Source organism: Amblyraja radiata, chromosome 5 (genome assembly GCF_010909765.2).
Source record: "Amblyraja radiata isolate CabotCenter1 chromosome 5, sAmbRad1.1.pri, whole genome shotgun sequence".
Classification (NCBI taxonomy): domain Eukaryota; kingdom Metazoa; phylum Chordata; class Chondrichthyes; order Rajiformes; family Rajidae; genus Amblyraja; species Amblyraja radiata.
In genome coordinates this window covers 42994257-43017748 of record NC_045960.1, presented here as the reverse complement: position 1 = coordinate 43017748, position 23492 = coordinate 42994257, and the positions used below count along the sequence as shown (strand labels likewise).

General features: G+C 42.7%; 2 protein-coding genes across 4 annotated transcripts in view; one reads left to right on the top strand and one right to left on the bottom strand.

The window, feature by feature from the left end:
- The window catches only part of scara3 (scavenger receptor class A member 3), a 45237-nt gene extending 27166 nt beyond the window's left edge, over positions 1-18071 (bottom strand). Inside the window, exons 1-2 of one of the 2 annotated variants that reach the window (XM_033021084.1) lie at positions 17418-18071; positions 17148-17247 (exon numbers count right to left, since the gene is read on the bottom strand). In XM_033021084.1, the coding sequence (XP_032876975.1) occupies positions 17148-17154 (7 nt within the window). In that variant the 5' untranslated portion in view covers positions 17155-17247; positions 17418-18071. The remainder of the gene's footprint in view (positions 1-17147; positions 17248-17417) is intronic. The other variant, XM_033021085.1, reaches the window with a different exon arrangement.
- Positions 18072-18114: 43 nt separating this feature from the next.
- The window catches only part of clu (clusterin), a 28313-nt gene continuing 22935 nt past the window's right edge, over positions 18115-23492 (top strand). The window contains exon 1 of one of the 2 annotated variants that reach the window (XM_033021086.1): positions 18115-18343. The gene's annotated coding sequence lies outside the window, so the exon portion shown is untranslated. Of the gene's footprint in view, positions 18344-19476; positions 19500-23492 lie in introns of those variants that run through there. The other variant, XM_033021088.1, reaches the window with a different exon arrangement.

The window sequence follows — 23492 nt, the reverse complement described above, 5'->3', positions numbered from 1 at the left end:
TAGAACATTTGGACCATCGGGGCAGTTTCTGTGCTGTGTAACTCTATGAATCCCAATTTTGCAAGGATATAAATGAACTGAGTAGGTAAAGCAATGTGGACTTCCAGACACTCTGAAGATGTTATTACAAGTGTACAACACCAATATCAATGCTGGAAAGTAGCTGCTTTCCAGTCAGGCATGTTCATAATGATTTAAATTTGCTACTTGTAATACTGAAGAGGGCAAGAGGAGGGAGGTTTTGGGCTTTGCTTTGACTGTATTGAGGAACCTACTTAGATCCAAACAGCAGATAGACTCAAAAAGCTTGTTTCAATCTTAAGAAGGATCTTGATCTGAAACGTCACCTATTCCTTTTCTTCAGAGATGCTACTCGACCCACTGAGTTACTCCAGTTTTTTGCGCCTATCTTCGGTTTAAACCAGCATCTGCAATTTCTTCCTACACATTAGATCAAAACAGCAAAAGCTCAGAGGCTAAAATTAGCACGTTGTCAACCTTAAGGGCCTGTCCCAATGTACGAACTAATTCAAGAGTTCTCCCGAGGTTTCCCTGATTCGAACTCGGAGAATTACGGTAATAGCCGCTCGTAGGTACTCGGGGCTCTTGTGGACATTTTTCAACATGTTGAAAAATCTTCACGAGCTTAGGGCGTTTCCCGAGTACCCGCCGTTAGCGTTACGAGCCGCAAAGAGCTCTTGAATTACCTCGTACAGTGGGACAGGCCCTTACGTATATTTTCTTAATAGTTATAAAAATTGAAACATTTTGACCAGTGAAGTCCGGATTTGCTGCATGGCAAAATACAACATAGGTTGATTATAACTGCAGACTTACCTGCCTCAGCTGAAGCCAATGCTGAAATCGAATCTTCTGCCCTTATTTTGAGTAGGTTACAGGCAAGTGGCTAACTTACACAGAGAGCTCAGCCAGTAGCACACTTAGGTTACAGAATGGAAAACTGCACTGGCATTTAAGAGGTTAGGGCTTGTCTTTAAAGGGGAGGCTGCTTTTCACATAAAGTGAAATAAACAGAGCCCAGTGGAAACACCTGGCAATGTAGCCCTTTCAATGTTTGAGAATCAGTGCTCATGATGCAGACAGTGCCTTCAAGAATGGTGAAGTCGGGTCACACAGTTCCAGTAAAAGCACAGCTGCAAACCTTCACAGAAAGACGTACTTGACCAAGCTACTGCAGTCATCCGATCTTTCTTTCTTGGTCGCATATCAAGAAATCTGGTGGTAACAGGAGCAGAATAAAATCACCTCTGCAAAAATGTGTGGAAATAATTGAGGCATCTTGAAGCAACAAAATTGAAACCAAGCTGGTTTCAAATTCTGGGAGATGTTATGTTAAAGAACAGGATATATCTTTGCTGTATCAGGAGATGCTACAATGCGAGCAGCGGAAGTTTTTAGCTGAAGAATCACCAGCAGATGCTCAGGCATTTCGGGGATTGCTTGGTGTGGTCAGCACCATGGATGCAGAAGTCAGCCCTCATTTCCTAACAGATATCATCTGGTCCACTGATCAAAGTCGTTTCCAACGTCGCCCTTTCTCCAAGGAGATTCCAGTCATGCATCAGAATTACACCGGCAGATGTGAAGAACTCCAACAAACTATTTTTTTGAACTGTTTTGTGGCATTCTTTTTTAAACTCTTATACGTGTTGGAATCAGTTTGCTTCAATAGAGTCTCTATCATTTCTATGGGTGGGCAAATTGGACACAGACCTAATTCATCAGCCATTGTGGATCCCCTCATAGAATAAGGGTACCAAACGCAAACACTGACTTGTAGACAATCAACTATAATCTTAGTGAAGGTTGAAGTTTGTTTGAGAGGCTGTTCAACCTACTTCAAGGAGTCTGATGGTTAGGTATTTCTTACCTTCTTATAGTGGAGAATAACATTTAGAACAAACTAGACTAAGTGGGACCCGTTGGGTCCCATGTTCACACGGGAGGGCTGGTCCCCCGACGCAATATTCCACCTCTCCACCAATTCCAATATTGGTGGCCAGTGGGGGGGCTTTCTGGAGCGCTGGTATGGGTTCTTGGGGTGGCAGCTCAGTCCCTCAAGCCTGATCTGCTGGCAGCTCGCTCACGGCTGGTGGGCTGGCAGTTGACTCATGGCTATTCCTTGAAATTCCATTTCAAGCAGGGTGCAAGGCCACCAAATTCAAATCCATGTTCCTACCATTTCAAGCAGGGTGCAAGTCCACCAAATTTAAATCCATGTTCCTACCATTTCAAGCAGGGTTCACGGCCACCAAATTCAAGTGCAATTTCTTACCACTATGAGCAGGGTGCAAGGCCACCGAATTCAAGTGCAGTTTCCAACCACTTCAAGCAGGGTGCAAGGCCACCGAATTGAAGTGCAGTTTCCAACCACTTCAAGCAGGGTGCAAGGCCACCGAATTCAAGTGCAGTTTCATACCACTTCAAGCAGGATCCAAGGCCACCAAATACAAGTGCAGTTTCATACCACTTTCAGCAGGGTGCAAGGCCACCAAATTCAGTGCAGTTTTATTCCACTTCAAGCAGGGTCCAAGGCCACCAAATTCAAATGCAGCTTCATACCATTTCATGCAGGGTGAAACCACCATAAAACCACACAAAACACCAAACTCACAGTTCAGTAGACATTCAGTGTGTTCAGTTGATTCACAGCTCAGGCAGAGTCATGACCTCTCCCTCCCCCATCATGCAGAGACTGAGCCACACCCACACTTCCGGGTTTTATAACCCCTCCCCCTCCCACCGGAAAAGGTGCGGCTTTCAGGGCGTGATTGACAGGAGAGAGATTCTCAACATTTTTAAAACACTAATAACACTTTTATTTTTCATTGATGGGAAGAATTCTATGCACCTGCTCAGCGGAGGGGGGACTGAGTAAGATGGCCAAAAATCACAGCCATAAGTGTAGCGTTTTATCTAAAATCAATATACAGTGCAAACAGGAAGTAAGTGCATTTACAGTCGTGCCTTTTAACTTCAAGCCAAAGCACCCAAGCCGCCATTTGCAGTAAGTAGTGCCTTTCAACTTCACACCACCATATGCAGTAAGTAGTGCCTTTTAACTTCAAGCCAATGCACCCGCCACCATTTGCAGTAAGTAATGCCTTTTAACTTCAAGCCAATGCACCCAAACCACCATTTGCAGTAAGTAATGCCTTTTAACTTCAAGCCATTGCATCCAAGCCACCATTTGCAGTAAGTAGTGCCTTTTAACTTCAAGCCAAAGCACCCAAGCCACCATTTGCAGTAAGTAGTGCCTTTCAACCTCAAGCCATTGCATCCAAGCCACCATTTGCAGTAAGTAGTCCCTTTTAACTTCAAGCCAAAGCAGCCATTTGCAGTAAGTAGTGCCTTTCAACCTCAAGCCATTGCATCCAAGCCACCATTTGCAGTAAGTAGTCCCTTTTAACTTCAAGCCAAAGCACCCAAACAACCATTTGCAGGCAGTGCCTTTTTACTTCAAACAAACCATATTTTCATTTTCAAACCACATTAAGGGTACTCACAGTTGTGTAGACATTTGTTCAGTGTTATTCAGAGCTCAGAGAGACATGACCCTTGGCTTCATCCATCTTGCAGAGATTGAGTGAGGCAAATCACTTCCTGGTTTTATAGTCCCTCCCCCTCCCTCCAGCAGGGGCAGCAGAGAGAATGGTGATTTTTTTTAAACTTCAAGCCAAAGCTCCCAAGGCACCATTTGCAGTAAGTAGTGCCTTTCAACTTCAAGCCAAAACACCCAAGCCATCATTTGCAGTAAGTAGTGCCTTTCAACTTCATGCCAAAACACCCAAGCCACCATTTGCAGTAAGTAGTGCCTTTCAACTTCAAGCCAAAGCTCCCAAGCCACAATTTGCAGTAAGTAGTGCCTTTCAACTTCAAGCCAAAACACCCAAGCCACCATTTGCAGTAAGTAGTGCCTTTCAACTTTAAACCAAAACTCCCAAGCCACCATTTGCAGTAAATAGTGCATTTCAACTTCAAGCCAAAGTACCCAAGCCACCATTTGCAGTAAGTAGTGCCTTTCAACCTCATGCCACCATTTACAGTAAGTAGTGCCTTTCAACTTAAACCAAAGCACCCAAGCCACCATTTGCAGTAAGTAGTGCCTTTCAAATTCAAGCAAAGCACCCAAGCCACCATTTGCAGTAAGTAGTGCCTTTCAACTTCAAGCCAAAGCACCCAAGCCACCATTTGCAGTAAGTAGTGCCTTTCAACTTCAAACCAAAGCACCCAAGCCACCATTTGCAGTATGTAGTGCCTTTCAACTCAATGCCACCATTTGCAGTAAGTAGTGCCTTTCAACTTCAAGCCAAAGCATCCAAACAACCATTTGCAGGCAGTGCCTTTTTACTTCAAACAAACCATATTTTCATTTTCAAACAACATTAAGGGGTCTCACAGTTGAGTAGACATGTGTTCAGTGTTATTCAGAGCTCAGAGAGACATGACCCTTTGGCTTCATCCATCTTGCAGAGACTGAGTGAGGCACACCTCTTCCTGGTTTTATAGTCCCTCCCCCTCCCTCCAGCAGGGGCATCAGAGAGAATGGTGAATTTTAAAAAAACATTAATATCTCTCTGATTTGTCATCGATGGGAAAAATCCTCCGCACCCGTAAGGCGGAGGGGGGCTCTGGGCGAGGTAGCCAAAAATGACGGCCATAGGTGGCGGCGTTCTGTCAGAAATAGCAGCACAGTAGGTCAAAAGCGGTCAAGATCAGAGATTTAGTAATATAGATAAAAACTAAAACATAGAGGATTATTTAGAAGGAAAAAAAAAATCACATACCATGATTTCACAGCTATTAGGTTATAAAAAAGCCAATCTTCCAAGTAAAAAATATTATTTTTAAAGTCTCTGGACCAAAACATTGACTCTGTTGCTCTTCCCATAGATGCAGACTTACACATTGAGTATTTCCAGCATTATCTGTTCTCGTTTACTAAAATGTAAACTAGCCACAAATATTAAAACACCCTCAGCCTTAGTTTAATTTACTTTATTGTCACGTGTACCGAGGTACAATAAAAAAGCTTTTTGTTGAGTGCTATTCAGTCAGTGGAAAGACTTGATTACAATCAAGCCACAGTGTACAGATACAGGAAAAAGCAAGATCCAGTAGAATCTGATTAAAGATAATTCTAGGGTATCCGAAGAGGTAGATGGTAGATAGACACACAATGCTGGAGTAATTCAGCGGGACAGGCAACATCTCTGGAGAGAAGGAATGGGTGACATTTCGGGTCGAGACCCTTTTTCAGACAGAAGATGGTGGGTCAGGACTGCTCTCTAGTTGGTGAGAGGATGGTTCAGTTGCCTGATAATAGCTGGGAGGAAACTGTCTCTGAGTCTGCAGGCATGTGTTTTCACACTTCTGTACCTCTTGTCTGATGGGAGAGGGGAGAAGAAGGAGTGTCCAGGAGAGACTCGTCCTTAATTATGTTGGTGGCTTTTCCAAGGCAGCATGAAGTTTAGTTTAGTTTATTGTCACGTGCACTAAGGTACAGTGAAACACTTTTGTTGCATGCTAACCAGTCAGAAAGAAGTGTAGACTGAGTCAATGGAAGGGTGGTTGGTTTGGGTGATGATCTGAGCTGCGTCCACAATTCTCTGCAATTTCTTGCGGTCTTGGAAGAAGCTGTTCCCAAACTATGCTATGACACTCGTTGCTGAGGCCAGCAGATGGTTATTGGTGGTGGAGTGAGGGGCGAGACTTGGCATTTACTTACAGCCTTTGGTGCTATTACACAACGACACTTATGAAGCACATGTATATCTGTTCAAATAAAGCAACGCTGCATTCTATCTCCCAATAAATCTCCATATGAGCATATTTCTAATACCAAACGTTTCAGAACATCACAACTTTATAAAATTGCGCTGTTAACAAACCTCAACCAGACCAACGTCTAGAAATAGATCGCACAGCGTCTTCACAATTCTCTAGTTATTTTGTTTATATCTCAACTTTGGCTCAGTGGTGCTATTTTATCCATTAAAAAAGATTTTACGGTTTGATTTGATTTGATTTGATTCAACTTTATTGTCATTGCACTAAAACGAGTACAGGTACAACGAAATGCAGTTTAGCATCTAATCAGAGTGCAAGGTAGTAAAAATACTGGTTAAAACAATATGTGCAATGTGGATGAATTAAACTAGTACATAAGCAATAAATATATACAGATAAAAGAGTATAAAGATAGCTAGCGTCGGGCCTGTGAGTTCAGCAGGGTAATGATATTTTGGAAAAAGATGTTCCTCAGCCTGCTTGTGCGAGACCTGAGGCTCCTGTACCGCCTCCCTGATGGGAGGAGGGCAAATAGTCCATGGTTAGGGTGAGAGGGGTCCTTAATGATTTTCCCGGCCTGTCTCAGACACCGTTTGCGGTGGAGGGCATCCATGGCAGGGAGCGGGGCACCGATGATGTGCTGAGCGGTTTTCACCACCCGTTGTAGTGTCTTCCTGTCAGCTGTTGTGCAGCTGCTGTACCATACCGTGAAGCAGGTGGTCAGGATGCTTTTAATGGTACAGCGGTAGAAGTTGGACAGGATCTGGGGGGACAGGTGAACTTTCTTAAGCCTCCTCAGAAAGTAGAGGCGCTGCTGCGCCTTTTTGATCAGTTTGGTGGTATTGAGGGACCAGGACAGATCCTCTGAGATATGTACCCCGAGGAATTTGTAGTTGGAGACGCGCTCCACCTCAGTCCCGTTTATGTGGATAGAGGCATGTCTGCCACCTCTGGTCTTCCTGAAGTCAACGATGATTTCCTTCGTCTTCTTTGAGTTGAGTAGAGGTTATTATTGGTAAACCAGGCTGCCAGGTTCTGGACCTCCTCCCTGTAGGCTGATTCGTTATTGTCCCTGATCAGTCCTACCACCGTGGTGTCATCGGCGAATTTTATGATGGCGTTGGAGCCATACATAGGGACGCAGTCATGGGTGAAGAGGGAGTAGAGGAGAGGGCTGAGCGCACAGCCCTGGTGAGGTTGTTGATCCCAACAGACTGGGGTCTGTTGGTGAGGAAATCCAGTGTCCAATTGCAGAGGGAGGTGGTGATGCCAAATCCGCTGAGTTTGGTGATCAAACTGGCGGGGATGACAGTATTAAATGCGGAACTGAAGTCGATGAATAACAACCTGATGTAGGAGTTGTTATTGTCCAGGTGGGTCAGGGCAGAGTGTAGGGCCGCAGATATGGCGTCCTCTGTAGACATGTTGGGCCGGTAGGCAAACTGATGGGGGTCCAGTGTGGGAGGGAGGCTGGATTTGAGGTGAGCCAAGATCAGTCGCTCAAAGCACTTCACGATGACGGGGGTGAGTGCCACTGGGCGAAAGTCATTGAGACTCCCTGAAGCTGACTGTTTGGGCACTGGCACAATGGTTGAGGTCTTGAGGCAAGTAGGGACGACACCCTGGGCCAGTGACAGATTGAAAATGTCAGTGAAGACCAGGGATAGTTGTCCAGCACATGCCCTGAGCACACGCCCGGGGATGCCATCGGGGCCGGCAGCTTTGTGCTCATTCACTTTGCTCAGTGCGCCTTGTACAGCAGAGGTGGAGAGACTGAGGGGTTGTTCATTCGGGGGTGGGGCAGCTTTGATAGCTGGTGTTTTATTGTCCCGATCAAAACGAGCATAGAAGTAGTTTAGCTCGTCAGGAAGGGAGGCGTTGTCTGGGGGGGGGGGGGGGGGGGGGTGTTAACTTTATTGTAGTCGGTAATGGACTTGATGCCTTGCCACATGCGTCTGGGGTCAGAGTTGTTTTGAAAATGCTCCTCGATCTGCCGTTTGTATTTGAGTTTTGCGTTCCTGATTCCCTTTTTCAGGTTGGCCCTGGATGAGCTGTATCCCTCAGCGCCGCCATATCTAAAAGCGGCATCATGTGTCCCTCACATGAGATTTGAGCATTTAATCCAGTCTGATACTTCTTTGCATTACCAAAAAGGTTATGGACTGTTGCAAATGCTATGCTTTGATTGTGACATTAAACCAAGGTCCTGTCTGTCCTCTGTGGTTAATATAAATGTTTCCATAGCTCGGTAGAAGAAATGTGTAGATCATCTCCCCAGAATCCTGGTATGCAGTTATTCCTCAACCAGCATCATAGATTATCTTATCAAATTATTCTCAAACAGAAAATGCCAAGTAAGTGGTGGCAATGTAGAAAAGCCTGAAGAAGGGTCTTGGCCTGAAACATCACCCATTCCTTCTCTCCAGAGATGCTGCCTGTCCCGCTGAGTTACTCTGGCTTTTTGTGTCTATCTTCAGAAATTCAATTTAGTTCTCAAAATTGGGGATAATTACTCTGCCCACCTGCATACACACAGGATTGCAAGATTCTATGGTGTATCACCGGAAACATTGAAATTGGCTCTCAGAATGGAGAAGACTTTAATGTCGAATCCACAAAAAGCTAATCACCTGGTCGTTATCACATTGATGTTTATGAGATATTAATGTGTTCAATTTGAATGTAGTGTTTTCTACACTACAATTTTGTTGATAACCATTCTATGCCAAGAGAGGCCATAAAAGCAAAATCATTCACACGGATGTGATATTATAAAATTCTTACACTGATTTTGAGAGCATGAAACCAAGGATTCCTCATCCCTGTCTGTGTGGTCTATATCTCTCATACATCTGCTTGCATTTGAAATAATTACAATCAGGTACTCCCACAGACAAGGAAACATCACAGACCCATGTCCTTTCACTCAGAGATGTTGTTTTTGAGAGAGTGGACCTAGGGAGGAAAAGTATACAGCTGGAGTTCGTAGCACCGGACACCAAATTCATCCCATGTCCACGTGGGCTACAAAGTATATAGTCCACTTGAATATTATGAGTACTATGAGGGTGGTAGAGTGGCGCAGGGAGAGGCACATATAGTAGGCCAGGGCTTCATCCTGACCTCTGGTGCTGTCTGTGTGGAGTTTGCACCTTTTCCCCAGAGTTAGACCATAAGTGTTTCCACCTGCTGCTCCGGTTGCTTCCCACATCCCAACAATGTGCTGGTTTGTAAGTTAATTGGTCTCTATAAATTGCCCCTAAAGTGCAGGGAGTGGATGAGAAAGTGGCTTAACATACTACAAGCGTGAACGAATGATCGATGATCGGTGTGAACCCAAGGGCCTGTTTCCATGCTGCATCTTTCAATCAACATTGGTAAAACTTACTTACTCAATTCAATAAAAAATTACAGTGTGAATATAGTTAGCATAAGGATTGAAAAGGTAAAGGTTTCTTTTTTAGTTGACAGAATCAAACTCCATCCATCACCAACAAGTCACAGGCTGTCTTCCACAAGTACAAACCTGGAAAATTCATTCTTACATTTCTCTTAATTTTCCATTATTCATTTGACCACAGCATTGCAGGTGCCCTGCAAGGATGTGTTCTCAGTCCCCACTATACTCCCTGTACGCTCATGTCTGTGTTTGGCTCCAACTCCATCTGCAACTTTGCAGAAGACATCACTGTGGTGGGCCGAATCATAAATAATGATGAGATGGAGTATAGGAATGAGATCGAGAATTTAGTGACAATAACTTCTCCCTCAATGCCAGCAAGATAAAGCAGCTAGTTAATGACGTCAAGAAGCATGGTGGAGTACAAGCCCCAATCAGCAGTAAGTGGAAATAACTGAGAGCTTCAAGTTCCTTGGAGTTAATATTACCAATGATCTGTCGTTGAACAACTACATTGATGCGACAACTATGGCGGCACACACATGGCTCTTCTTCCAGAGACTAAGGAAATTCAGCATGTCTCCAGTGACACTTACATATTTCTACAGACGCAGAATAGAAAGCATACAATTGAGTTGCCTCATAGCTTGGTTTCAGAACAGCTCTGCCCAAGACTGCAAGAAATTTCAGAGAATGTAGCCCAGTCCGTCATACAGCCCAGACTTCCCATCGACACTTCATGCTGCTTTGAAAAAGCAGCCTACATAATCAACCTCATGTCTGAAGAAGGGTCTCGACCCGAAACGTTGCCTATTTCCTTCGCTCCATAGATGCTGCCTGACCTGCTGAGTTTCTCCAGCATTTTTGTCCACCTTCGATTTTACAGCATCTGCAGTTCCTTCTTAAACATCATGTCCTATCCCGGTCATTTTTTCTTCTCCCTGATCCCATTCAATAGAAGACACAGTAGTTTGAAAACACACACCACCAGACTTGTGAACAGCTTCTTTCCCTCTATGATCAGGCTTCTGAACAATCCTTCCATAAGCTAGATTACTGTCTGATACACCTTTACCCCATTGTGGACATTAGACTTTGTCTATGGAATTGATGCGCTACAATGCTGAGAACTATAATTCTGCACTCTGTATCTTGCCCTTTGCTCTATCTATTGTACGTGCGTTTGACATGATTGTAATTATGTATAAAATGATCAGATCTGATTAGATGGCATGCAAAGCAACATTTTTTCATTGTATCTCGGTACACGTGACAATAATAAACCTAAACCTTTAAAAATAACATGCAGAGCTTGGTTAAATATCATTTATTTTTTTCAATCAAGATATAGTCCAATTACTCAAACTGCACACAAAATCATTCAAAAACAAAATGCAAATCATTTTAAACCAAAATGTGGATTGGATTTACAGCCCCAGGAAATTGCTCCCTGAAACCAGATGTTTTAGTTGTACTTTTAGCAGTGGTGTAAAATCAATTGTTAGATGGAAACCTCTTAACTCTAAAATGGGTTTCCCTATTTTCTATTTCTGTATTTTTCTTTAATATGGAAAGTAGCCCATGTGAAAACATGGAGAGATTTTTTTTTTTTAACTCGAGCTCCTAGGAGGACTCACACCTGCAGGGATGAGGAATACAGAACTGAAATTAGAGCCTTAAGGGCCTGTCCCACTTGGGCAACATTTGGGCGACTACGGAGCGTCAGTGACTGACGCCCGTAAACCTGTCAAGTTGCACGACATGCACGCTGACGTATGTTGTCATGCGGGTGATGCCTGGTTCGGGTTGAGGCTGTAAAATATTCTTCCGTCAATGCATGGATTTTAAACATTAATATATTAAAATGAATACAATAAAATCATTTGTGCAAATGAAAAGATGTCTGAGTCGTTCAGTTTTATTTATAGATGTATTGGTCTGCTTCCACCCCTCCTTCTCCACTCCCCCCTACCCTTCTCCCATCCCCTCTCCACCCCCCCCTTCTTCCCTTCCCCCCTCTTCCTCCCTTCTCCCCGCTCCACTCTTCTCCCCCTTATACACTACCCCCTCCCATTCTCCAACACCCCCCCCCCCCCCCCACCTTCCCCGACGCCCCTCCCATTTGTGGACCCAGCCTGTGGCCAGCGATCCCCTGCACACTATCCTACACATGCTAGGGACAATTTATACAAACCTGAGCGCCTTTGCAGGCCCGTACGAAGCTTTTCAAAAAGTGGGGTGGCATGACAGGATTACAAAAAACTTAATGTGAAATAGTCTGCGCGCAGCGCACATCACGAGCGCGAAGCGTAAAGTCCCTCGATGCCAAGGTCCAGGGCCCTTAAGCGGGCCCTGGAAGCTCAGGGGTTTTAGATGCTTTCTGATGCATCCTGAGCCTTATTTTGGAGCATTTTTGCACCAAATTTATGACCAATATTTCAGAAATTAACAGGAATCTGAGAAGTAGCTTTTTTACACAAAGGGTGCTGGGTGTATGGAACGAGCTGCCAGAGGAGGTAGTTAAGGCTGGGACTATCCTAATGTTTATGATACATTTGGACACGTACATGGATTGGACAGATTTAGATGGATATGGGCCAAACGCGTGTGAGTGGGACTAGTTTAGATGGGACATGTTGGTCGGTGTGGGCAAGTTAGGCTGAAGGGCCTGTTTCCACACTGCATCATTCTATGACTAAAAAGTTAAGAAGAAAAATGCATGTAGATAAGTAGAGCAGATTTGAAAGAGAAGTGAAATGTAAAGGCAGATAGAGGTTCATGGATGGAAAGGAACATAGGAAAGGAGGGGGGAGAGTGGGCTTGGGCAGGTGGGTGAAGGGAAAATAGTCACAAAGTGCTGGAGTAACTCAGTGGGTCAGGCAGCATCAGCGGAGAATATGAATAGGTGACGTTTCACAGAGTGCTGGAGTAACTCAGCGGGTCAGGCAGCATCTCTGGAGAACATGGATAGGTGACATGTCACAGAGTGCTGGAGTAACTCAGTGAGTCAGGTGGCATCTCTGGAGAAAAGGTATAGATTATATTTTGGGTCAAGACCGTTCTTCAGTAATATTCATGATGTGACATGCATAGACATTCCTGAATGTTACCCAAACCATCGTGAGCTACTTTGTTACGGTGCTTGCCCTCTCCTATAACGCCTCTGCTGCCTTGGGTGATGCAGGACAGGACACAAGCTTTGGGACACGGTGTGAAGCTGTTGCCGTCTGTCCCAGCCTGGTAAAAATCTGGATGGAGTGGATTTGGAGAGGATGTTTCCACTAGTGGGAGAGTCTAGGACCAGTGGCCACAGCCTCAGAATTAAAAGACATTCCTTTAGGAAGGGGATGAGCAGGAATTTCTAAAGTCAGAGGGTGGTGAACTGTAGAATTCATTGCCACAGACAGCTGTGGAGGTCAAGTCAATGGACATTTTTCAGGAGGAGATTGATAGCGATTCTTGATTGATACGGGTGTCAGAGGTAATGGGGAGAAGGCAGGAGAGTGGGTTTGAGAGGGAAAGATAGAGTCACAGAGTGATACAGTGTGGAAACAGGCCCTTCGGCCCAGCATGTCCCATCTGCACTAGTCCCACCTGCCCACATTTGATCCATATCCCTCTGAACCTGTCCTATCCATGTACCTGTCTAACTGTTTCTTAAATGTTGCGATAGTCAGCTACCTCCTCTGGCAGTTTGTTCCATACACCTACCAGCCTTTGTGTGAAAAACATACCCCACAGATTCCTATTAAATCTTTTGCCCTTCACCTTAAACTTATGTCCTCTGCTCCTCGATTCACTTACTCTGGGCAAAAGACTCAACCAGATCTATTCAAATCATGATTTTATACACCTCTATTAGATCATCCCTCATCCTCCTGTGCTCCATGAAATAGTCCCAGCCTACTCAACCTTTCCCTATAGCTCTGGCTCTCTAGTCCTGGCAACATCCTCGTAAATCTTCACTGTACCCTTTCCAGTTTGATGTCATCTTTCCTATAACATGGTGCCCAGAACTGAATACAATACTCTGAATGCGGCCTCACCAACTTCTTATGCAATTACAACATGACCTCCCAACTTCTATACTCAGCCTGACCTGCTGAGTTACTCTAGCACTGTGAAACGTCACAGAACAGGGCAAGATAAGCAAGTTTGCTGATGATACAGAAGTGAGTGGTTTTGCAGATAGTGAAGATGGTTGTGAAAGATTGCAGCAGGATCTGGATCAATTAGCCAGGTGGGCAGAGGAATGGTTGATGGTTGCATGGTTCCTTGAAGGTCGTGTCACAGACATATCAGGTGGTCAAAATGTATTTTGGCACTTTGGCCTTCATCAGTCAGAGTATTGAGTATAGAAGTTGGGAGGTCATGTTGCAGTTGTATAAGACGTTGGTGAGACTGCATTTAGAATATTGTGTTCTGTTCTGGGCACCATGTTATAGAAAAGCTGTCAAACTGAAAAGAGTACAGAGATCCCCATCCTGGATCAGTCCAATCAGGGTTGTGTCATCCGCAAACTTGAGAAGCTTGACAGAGGTGTCTGTGGAGGTGCAGTCATTGGTGTGGCGAGAGTAGAGGAGAGGGGAGAGTACGCATCTTGCGGTGCTCCTATGCTGAGCGTTTGCGTGTCCGAGATATGCTTTCACACCTCACATGCTGCTTCCTGTCTGTCAGAAAGCTGGTGATTAACCAACAGAGGGGTTCAGGCACAGTCAACTCAGAAAGTTTGGAGCGTAATAGCTCTGGCACAATGGTGTTGAATGCAGAGCTAAAATCAACAAACAAAATCCTCGCATAGGTCCCCTGGCGGTCTAGGTGCTGGAGGATGAAGTGCAGGCCCAGATTGACTGCATCATCCACAGATCTATTGGCCTAATATGCAAAATGCCGAGGGTCCAGCAGAGGGATTGTGATATTTTTCAGCTTGGCCAGCACAAGCCTTTCAACGGTCTTCATGACTAGAGAGGTCAGTGTGACAAGCTGTAGTCATTAAGATCAGTAATCCTTACCTTTTTGGGTACAGAGGCAATAGTGGACACTTTGAAGCAGTTGTGAGTAATTGGGTGCTAAGTGGTGATTGGATTGGGGTGGGTGTAGAAGGGCCCAGTCTTTGCAGACTGAGGTCAGGCTGTGAGTGGGTGTGAAGTGTTGATTGTGGTGGGAAAAGGTCCGCTCTTTTCATACTGGAGTCTTGCCTTAAGTAGATGTGAAGTGGTGAATGGGAAGGAGAGGGTGCAGGGTCCATTCTTTGCAGACTGGGGTCTGGCTGTGTTTGTTGGGGAAGGGGTACCAGGGTTACGTTTCTGATTTTCAAACCTGCAGTAAAACTCATTTAGGTCGTTCGTCAGCTGACGATTGTCCAAAGAGCGGGGGGCTTTCTTCTTATAACTGGTGATTTCTTGCATGCCCTTCCAAACTGAAGAAGAGTCACTAGCTGAGAACTTGCTCCTCAACTTCTCAGAGTACCTTTCCTTGGCAGCTCTGATTCCTCTTCTCAGCTCTTTATCGATTAGGCTATCTTTTAATTCTTTAACGATTAGGATATCGGCTTGAAGCATATTTGCCCCCAGCCCCCGATATCGAAATGGAAATGTTACATCTGTATATAATGATCCCATTAAAATGTATATTACATAGTCACAAACTATGGGATTCATATTTTTCAGTATTGTTATCAAGGAAAAGAAAGCAGTTCCAATCTTCCAATATTAATATTATTCATATGGAGGAGAAAATATAATAGCTCTAAAACCTAACTTAATTTTGCAATCTCACTAAAGATAATCCCCCTTTCCCTCTCCCCTCCCCCATCTCTCTCTCCCCTCCCTTCCCCTCTCTCTCTCCCCCTCCCCCCTCTCACATAATTCCCCCCTCTTTCTGGCAGGGGGGGCGAAGATGAAGGCGGCGCAGATCCAGCGGGCGGGGGGGATGAAGGTGGCGTGGGCCCAACGGGGGTGGCGTGGGCCTAGCGGGGGTGACGTTGGCCCAACGGTGGTCAGCGGGGGTGGCGAGGGCCCAGCGGGGGTGGCGTGGGCCCAACGGGGGTGGCGTGGGCCTAGCGGGGGTGACGTTGGCCCAGCAGCAGTCAGCGGGGGTGGCGTGGGGCCAGCGGGGGTCAGCAGGAGTGGTGTGGGCCCAGCGGGGGTCAGCGAGGGTGGTGTGGGCGGAAGATGGCTTGGGCCCCAGCGGCGGAGGGAGGCGAGGGGAGCGGGCCCCGCCGCAGTGGTGTCTGGTGTTGGGGTTACAACCGCTGGGTTCAGATTCAGCCACTCCCGCCCGGCGACGGGAGAACTGGCCGTTAACAAAGTGGAAACACTGATTTTTTTTTTACCAATTTTTTTTTTGATTTTTTCTTACTCTGGGGGAAAAAGGGGGGGGTGCAGTCCCACCCAATGCACCCCCCCCTCCTTTGGACAGCCATGCTTTGGAGTGTGGGAGGAAAACCAAACCCTAGCCCTAACCCCAGCCCTAGCCCTAACCCTAGCCCTAATTGTAACTGTAACCCTAACCCTAACTCTAGGGTTGATAGGCTTGGTATAAGTACAAATTGTCCCTAGCGTGTGTGGGGTAGGGTGTGAGAGATCGCTGGTCGGTGCGGACTGTATCTCTGAACTAAATGTGCTCTCCTGCTGAATATTTACTGACAGAATAACAAAGATTCCCTCAATTAATCAATGGACACTGCTGGTCTTTTGTTGTCCATTATTTCAGTACATCTATGAACCTGGACAAAGCCGTCTGATTAGGAGATCATCCCAAGCAAACTTGATCTCATCCTCCCCTATAGTTATAATTGTAGGAATCTAATTCAAGTAAACATTGATTGCTCTCCACACACCCCACCCTTAACCTAGCTGTATTTCAAAGAACTGTAGGTCATTATAACCATTATCTCCTAACTTAACCTCAAAGTATCAAATTAGCAGCTTGGAATTTAGGAACACCTTGTGCAGTCTGTTTACTGGCAATATTGCTGACCTAACTTTTTCTTATTTTCCTTGCTCTTCATCTCTTGGCTAGCTCATCCCTTGGCCTGATCGAAAAAAGTTGTTTATTAACTGAGTTAGCATTCATCCCATGCTTACCACACACTGCAGGTAGTGCTTTTTCTAACTTTTCTCCTAAAAGGCCCAGTTCTAAATTTTTAATGTTATTATAACTCTCCTTTCTAGATTTCCCATCTATAAAATCATTCCTCTCAATCTATCTTATTCATCCTTTTCAAAGTCCTATATCCTCAATCACACCTTGACCTTTTACCTCCAACAAAAGCAAACCCTTCTCATGCAATTCGCCTCAATCTATCTCCTGGAGTTCTAGTACATTGTGGAGAATCCACCCTCTATTGTAGTTGATGCCAACATATCCCTTCTGAGGTATACGGTACTCCAGTTGCGGTCTAACCAGGTCTTTCTTCGGCTAAGCAACATTTCCTCTCATATTCTAGCCCCCAGTAATAAAAAACTTTCATTCCATTATCCTTCTGGATTACTGCTGAAAGGAGTGTTACAGTTACATATTAGTTGACCAATACATTGCTTGAAGGGAATGTTCCCTTCTCCAATGTTATTCATAATTACTTGTATACAATGTTTTAACAAATACAAACTGAAATTGCACAACAAACCATCGCCTGACAAAGGATGTTTCATAGTATTTTGGTTCTGTTACAATTTATGAAATGAGATCCCATAACTAAATTGGTAACTGCACAGCTTGATTTAAGAATAGTTTCAAAATCAGAAACCCTCAGAGTTATTCAGTTCAAAACGTTTACACTCTATGTACTATTGGAACTAGCATCAATACACATATATATAGACTTGCTTATATACAATCTAGCTCACCACATTAACCTTTCAGAAATGCAAATCTGTAAAATGATTTTTTTTAAACCGTGTGAATAAACATGCTAACAAAATGAAGCACCAACCTTTCATGTTCTCTTGTTATTTTTTATGCCCGGAGAACGTCTTCTGCATCTCACAGTAAAGAAACGACTTTCTTGGAAAAGTTAACCAGCCAAGAACTTCCTGTAATACAGTAAATGTTCAGGATAACGTGGTGTCCATAGATACAAACAATTCATTGCTAAAAGGATTACTGTACGAACAGTCTGTGTCCACAAATTCAAATGTGTATTAAATTAAATTAAAACCTTCTTGTGTTATTTGGAGGCAAACAAAATGTCATTATTACATACCTACTTGTTTTCATCGAATTTTCCTTCGTGAAAACATGTCTGGAAAACGCAGACTGCAACCAAAAACTTCAACTAATCCTTCTTGTTCTGGACCCTGAATAAACTTCCTCAACGAGAAAAAAAAAAAACTGAATGTGTTTTCGTCCAAGCGACATGTTTTGCATTTAGAAAGCCACGACCTCGCCTTATTTTTACATGAACATTTTCAGAGGCGCTTGCACCAGCCACCGCGTTGAGAGCTAACCCGGGAACCACAATTGGACCAAGTTAATCGTCAACGATCTTTGGGCTGGGAATGAAACAGGATCATATTATACTGACAAGTGTGCTTTCAAAGTAGGATAAAGTTAGCCAATCGCTCATTTCAACTGAAATTTCAGAAATGTGGAAAAACAAAACGTGACAACAATAAAACGCAGCATCACAGCCAACACGTGTGAATGCAATAAATCTATTCTATTAACCCGACCTTGCAAAAGAATATTAGTTATCTCAATGTAATGAGATGATGTTTCTGAACACCAGCGAAAGTGATCAGTGTCAAGTGTTGTATTTCCAGTGAGGTGTTGATTCCTGGTGTTCATGGATTTCAGGTAAGGTGTGAGAGGGGGTGAGATGGTACAAGTGCAAGTATGTACAAGTCCAAGCAGCCCCCTGGACTGCCCGCTAGCTCAGCTTGTCTGTTGCCGCCCACTGCTGGGAGAGGGCGACATCTGCAGCGCCAGTGGCTGCCTGTGTACATTGGTCGGGAAAAGACACAAACAGTCCATCTCGACTTTTCCAGAAAGACCCAGAAAGCTGTTCAACATTGCGTATTTGGTGACTCAACAGTAATTTAAATGTAACCTTGAGTCCCAGCATAAAAAGGCCCCAGCATCGCTGGCGAGGCGGAGATCAGCGGGAAAGGAAGTCGGCTACTGTGTAAGGTATGGATGAACGCAAGAAAGAGGAGCTTTCGGAAATGATCGCTAATGATTTAAGAGAGGGCTACTGCTGCTGCTGCATAAATGTTATTTAGAATAGACTCGGATCTTTATTATAATTAAATGGTTTGATTTGGGAATGTGATGCTTCACAGTATAAAGGAATGCATGAAAGGAACATAATTTAATATAAAGGCTAAGCCAAACAATGTTGGCATTTGTAAACATGCATAACAAGACAACAGCTTTTTATATTGAATGAATTGCAGGTGTAGCAAACTGTTCTCAGTTTAGTTGCACGTTCTTATCTTGTCTAATGTAAACAATTCTTCTTTTATGACAATATTTTATTTCCTTACTCGGCTCATACCTGAGGTTCAGAACGTGAGGGAGAGTTGAAAAAAAGTCTGACCTTAGGAGGTAGGGGTAGGGACGGACGCTGATGCTGCAGAGAGACATTATTCGCAGTGGGAATCAAAATTCCTTGCAGTGATGCTAATTAATATGATCACTTGGGTGTTATTATTTAGTGTGTTTGCAACATCACATGAGGGAACGGTGGTAATGAGGAAGTAGTGGTTAAATCCTTAGCCATTTTGATAAAATAATTTAATAAAAACTGAAGCCTGGAAATTATCAGATCGTAGATTCATCATTTTTGTATTGTATCAAGCATTTTCAATGTTGTTTAAAATCTGTTTGTGAAATGACACACTTTAGGCACACATAATTAATCTCCCCTCCCATAACTGCTTAATAGTTGCAATTTAAAATAGTTTGGATCCACCCTTAATCGCACAAGCGAATTATCTAGGTTGGTTAAACTGAGGGATAATAATAAACAGACTCCCTATATAAAAAATGTAGTATAGTGGGTAGGAGAGAGAGTGTGGTTGCCCCAAGCTGGCTGTGATTCCATGGGGTTACCATCAGTTGTTTTTTACAGTGGGTGGATATTTGTAAATGATGCATATAATAGATGTGAGGCAGCAGTGAGCATTTCCCTTTTCAAGGGAAGAGATCACACGTGGGTGTACGCAGGAGAGACAGGGATAAGTTGCATAGACTTGCTCTCGCTACTTGTCTAGCTGAAGCAGATTGCTGCCCCCTCTTGTCCAGACTTGGAAGAGGAGCCAAACGGAAAGAAAGAAATTGCGAGGTATTCGGTTTATATTTTTGTTTTATATATAAGCAAGGCGATGTTGTAGATACCAAAGCCTAATGTTCCTTGCATTGTCATTATTATTTGAAGTAGACTTTGTCAGGCTTTCTCTCTTTGGCATTCGGCCAAAACTGCAGTCGCATATTCCATGGAAGCTGCCGCATTCTGACTGCACCTTGGGGATTTTTTTTTAGACCAAGAGTTACGTGCTTGTCGCCACAAATGACCTGAACTTTGATGGACCAGATTCATTAGATTAATGCACATGTAACAACATAAACATTTTATTTTCAAATTAATGTGTTTGATTCTGGAAACAATGACTTTGTCATCTTCATGTTTTAATCATATGTTTTTGAACTATGTCATGAACCACCCAGAGATGCATATCTAAATCGGAAACAATCGCAGAGTTAAAGAATAAGATCATTTGCTGCCAGACATCTTTGTAAACAACATGGTTCAGTATTTTGAATTTTAATTTTGCAATCATAACATTTTAATCAAAAAAATAATTTGTTATGGTATGTACAAAGTGGAATCGCCTACCTTTTTCAGATGACTAGATGCGATCAAAAAGAACTTTGTTTGAATATACATTAATGTAGAACGACATTATATAACTAAAATAAAAATTGAGTTTGGCAGAACTACATGTAAAAGGCTCAATTTCTCATGGAGAGGTTATAGAAGATGCTTGATTGGGAAGCATATTTTTATATCTTGCACCAATTTGTTAATACTACTTATTTCTACAAACGTAATATCTTCTTGTTTTGGGCATTAAAAAAATCTAAGTCAGCAGTGATCCCAAGTATGTCCGATGTCAAAATTGATTTACGGTGCATGAGTTGGTGATACTTTTTAATAAAATGGAAACATCTTCACTGCAGTAATGGGGACTGTTTCATGACCTCTGGTTTCTCAATTTTTACCAAAAATGAAGAAAAAGCGTATTCAAGTAAACAAAGCCTTGAAAATGGCAATTTATTAAGGGTCTAAATATTTTGTTATCCGATCTTTTGCATTCACCTGGAGGATTAGGTATGACCTTGATGTACAATTTCAACAGTCCCACAGTATTGGACAGATGCAAGCCACAACTTGGGTTATGGTTTGCATGGAAACATTGCATCTTGGTTGCAAAAACGCTTCTATTGAGCTAAAACTGAAAGCAAAGAGGCACTGCACATCACCCATATAGATTAACAATAAATCCAGATGTGTTAGGAACAATTACAACTATTAAGTTGAAGTTGTGCGTGCTAAGTCTTTGTAAGAAGGAAAAAGATCTCCAGTTCTGATGATCAGATCATGATTTCCCTCTTGCTTTGAATTGCAAATAATGGGAGGAGCTTGGATAATTTTGCTGCAATTAATTGCCTAGTGTACTCTGATAGCACTGCCAAAAAAAACACAACCTCTATCAACAAGGACAATGAACCACAGGCTGCCTCTAGCCACAAGGTATTCCTATTCACCTACTGCCATTGTCCTTGTGGCTAGAGGCAGCCTGTGGTTCATTGTCCTTGTTGATAGAGGTTGTGTTTTATTTGCAATTCAACACAAGTAACACAATATCTGCAGTTGGAAATATTATCCCTGGTCCTTCAACATTACCGAATCCTGGAAGTCCCTACCCAACTTTACTATTTTGGGTCTCTACCTGAAATGTCGCCTATTTCTTTTCTCCATAGATGCTGCCTCACCCGCTGAGTTTCTCCAGCATTTTTTAGTTCATTACTATTTTGAAAGGTCATTCGTCCTTCTCAAGGATAGTCAGGGAGGGGAATAGAAGATGGCCCTGCCAGAAACATGCTCATCTTGAATAAATAACAAGTACTTCGGTGCTGCACACTTTCAGCTAACATCACAGTAATTTACTGGATCAGTGCAACTTCAAAACAGCCTGTGGGACCAATGTTGGAGTTTCTTGTTCAGCTAAAGCTGCTCCTGGCCAAGGTGCTTAAAATTGCAAATTTAAATTATAATATTTTGCATTCCTTAGTATACGCATAATAAAATGGAGAAATAAAAGTATACATTTTTGAGCAGTGGCATTTGTTCAATAAATGCCTACATTATTTTTGTAATTATTACATTTATCAGGTAAATATTTCCAATGCCTGACTGCTTATTTTCTATTAACTTGGCCACTGCCGATTTGTAAATGGGATAAGAAAAATGGAGCTGAGGATTTAATAGCCAACAGATATTTTCAGTGAATACAATCATAATTACGTCAAGTAACTTTTTCTTCTCTGTTGCTATTGAAGATTTGCATTTTGGAATTCAGCTGCTTAAAGCATTTTACAGCAGATCACAACAATATTTCATTTGTGAATCATTCATGGGTCTAATTTTGTTGGATTAAAATCCAAGTACTTACAGTTACGTGATTTTCTTCTTGATGACCTTTTATTTATTTGCCTACATTGTGTAGACATTGCTAGATATTTATTATAATTCCTAATTGCCCCAGAAGTGAGGAAGTGAGGAAGGATTTGAGAATGAACAGATTCTTGTTACATATAGATCATATCAGTTGAGAATATCTAGTTTCCTTGCTGAATAAAGATCAGTAGACCTGATCGGTTCTTTTGAAAATGTGATGTTTTATGTCCGATATTACGAAGACTTCCAGATTTATTTAAGTACTTGAAGTCTTTGTAAAATAGGACAAAAACATTACATTTTCAAAAGAACCGATCAGGTATTAACACTTTGTTCAAAAACCAGATGGCATTAAGGAATGCCTTTCAAAATGCTTGTGAATCTCAAAGGTCTGGTGGAAAATAAGTTTATTGAGGTAATTTAGAGATAGTAAAGAGTGAAGCTTTTATGATTCATGCATTTGGACCAATAGTTTACAAATGTTGATTCTTGTTGACTTTTATTTACTCTTTAGTACCTAGAAGTCTATTTGGATCAGACTAGCTTGAAGCCATGCCTGCCCTTTGAAGAAAATTCGAGGACAACGCGTGCAACTCTGTTCTTGCCCTGTCAGAGAGATTTCCTTTATCATATCTACTTCTTCCCCAGATCTTAAAGCTAAATTGTTTTCTCTTTCTTCGAGTTTTGACAGAAGATCACTGACTTGAAATGTTGACCCTGTTTCTCTTTCCACAGATGCTGCCAACTTTCTGAGTGATTCTGTTTTTATAATAGGGATATAATTATATATAGAATAATTATAATATAATTATATTATAATCTGATCCAAGGATCTCAATGCAGGAGCATTGGCACCCTCAGGAGGTGATCTTATTGACACATACAAAAATTATTGCAGGGTTTGATAGGATAAATGTAGGAAATGATGTTTCCCTTGATGTGTCGTCTAGAGCCAAGGTTAAATAAGGTGCCAGTCATTCAGGACTGGGGTGAGAAGTAATTTGTTCGTCCTGGATAGAGAATCTTTGGGATACTTTACTCTGTGTCTCATGTCTGTGTAGACTCAGTCACCTGAAAATATTCAGGGAAGAAAAATCTATCTATATTGGATTTTAAGAGAATCAATGCATATGGCATTGGTGCAGGAAAGTGGCATTGAAGTGTGCAAACAGCCATGATCTTATTTAAGGGAGGTGCATGGATGAGAGTCTGAATGGCCTACTCCTGCTTCTACTTCACATGTCATTATGCGTGACTATTATAATGAGAAACCAGCCATTCAGTTTGGCAATCACATCAGTGCTTGTTCAGGCTGTCCTAAATGTTCAAATGTCATCATTATAGTCCCTTACAAGAGAAATAGTGTTTGAGAATGGAATTAGAACTTTCAGTATATCCAGTGCTTAGCCTAGTTGGATGCATTCAGAGGTTGTTAGGATTTATTAAAAATTCTGCAGTAATGTATTCTGTTGCAAAATACTTATAATTAGGTCTCCATAATGGTTCTGTACCACAAATAAATTGAACGGAAATTTCTTTTGTAATCTAGCACAAGCAAACTAAAAAAAATCCAAAATAGGGGGAAAACAGATTTCA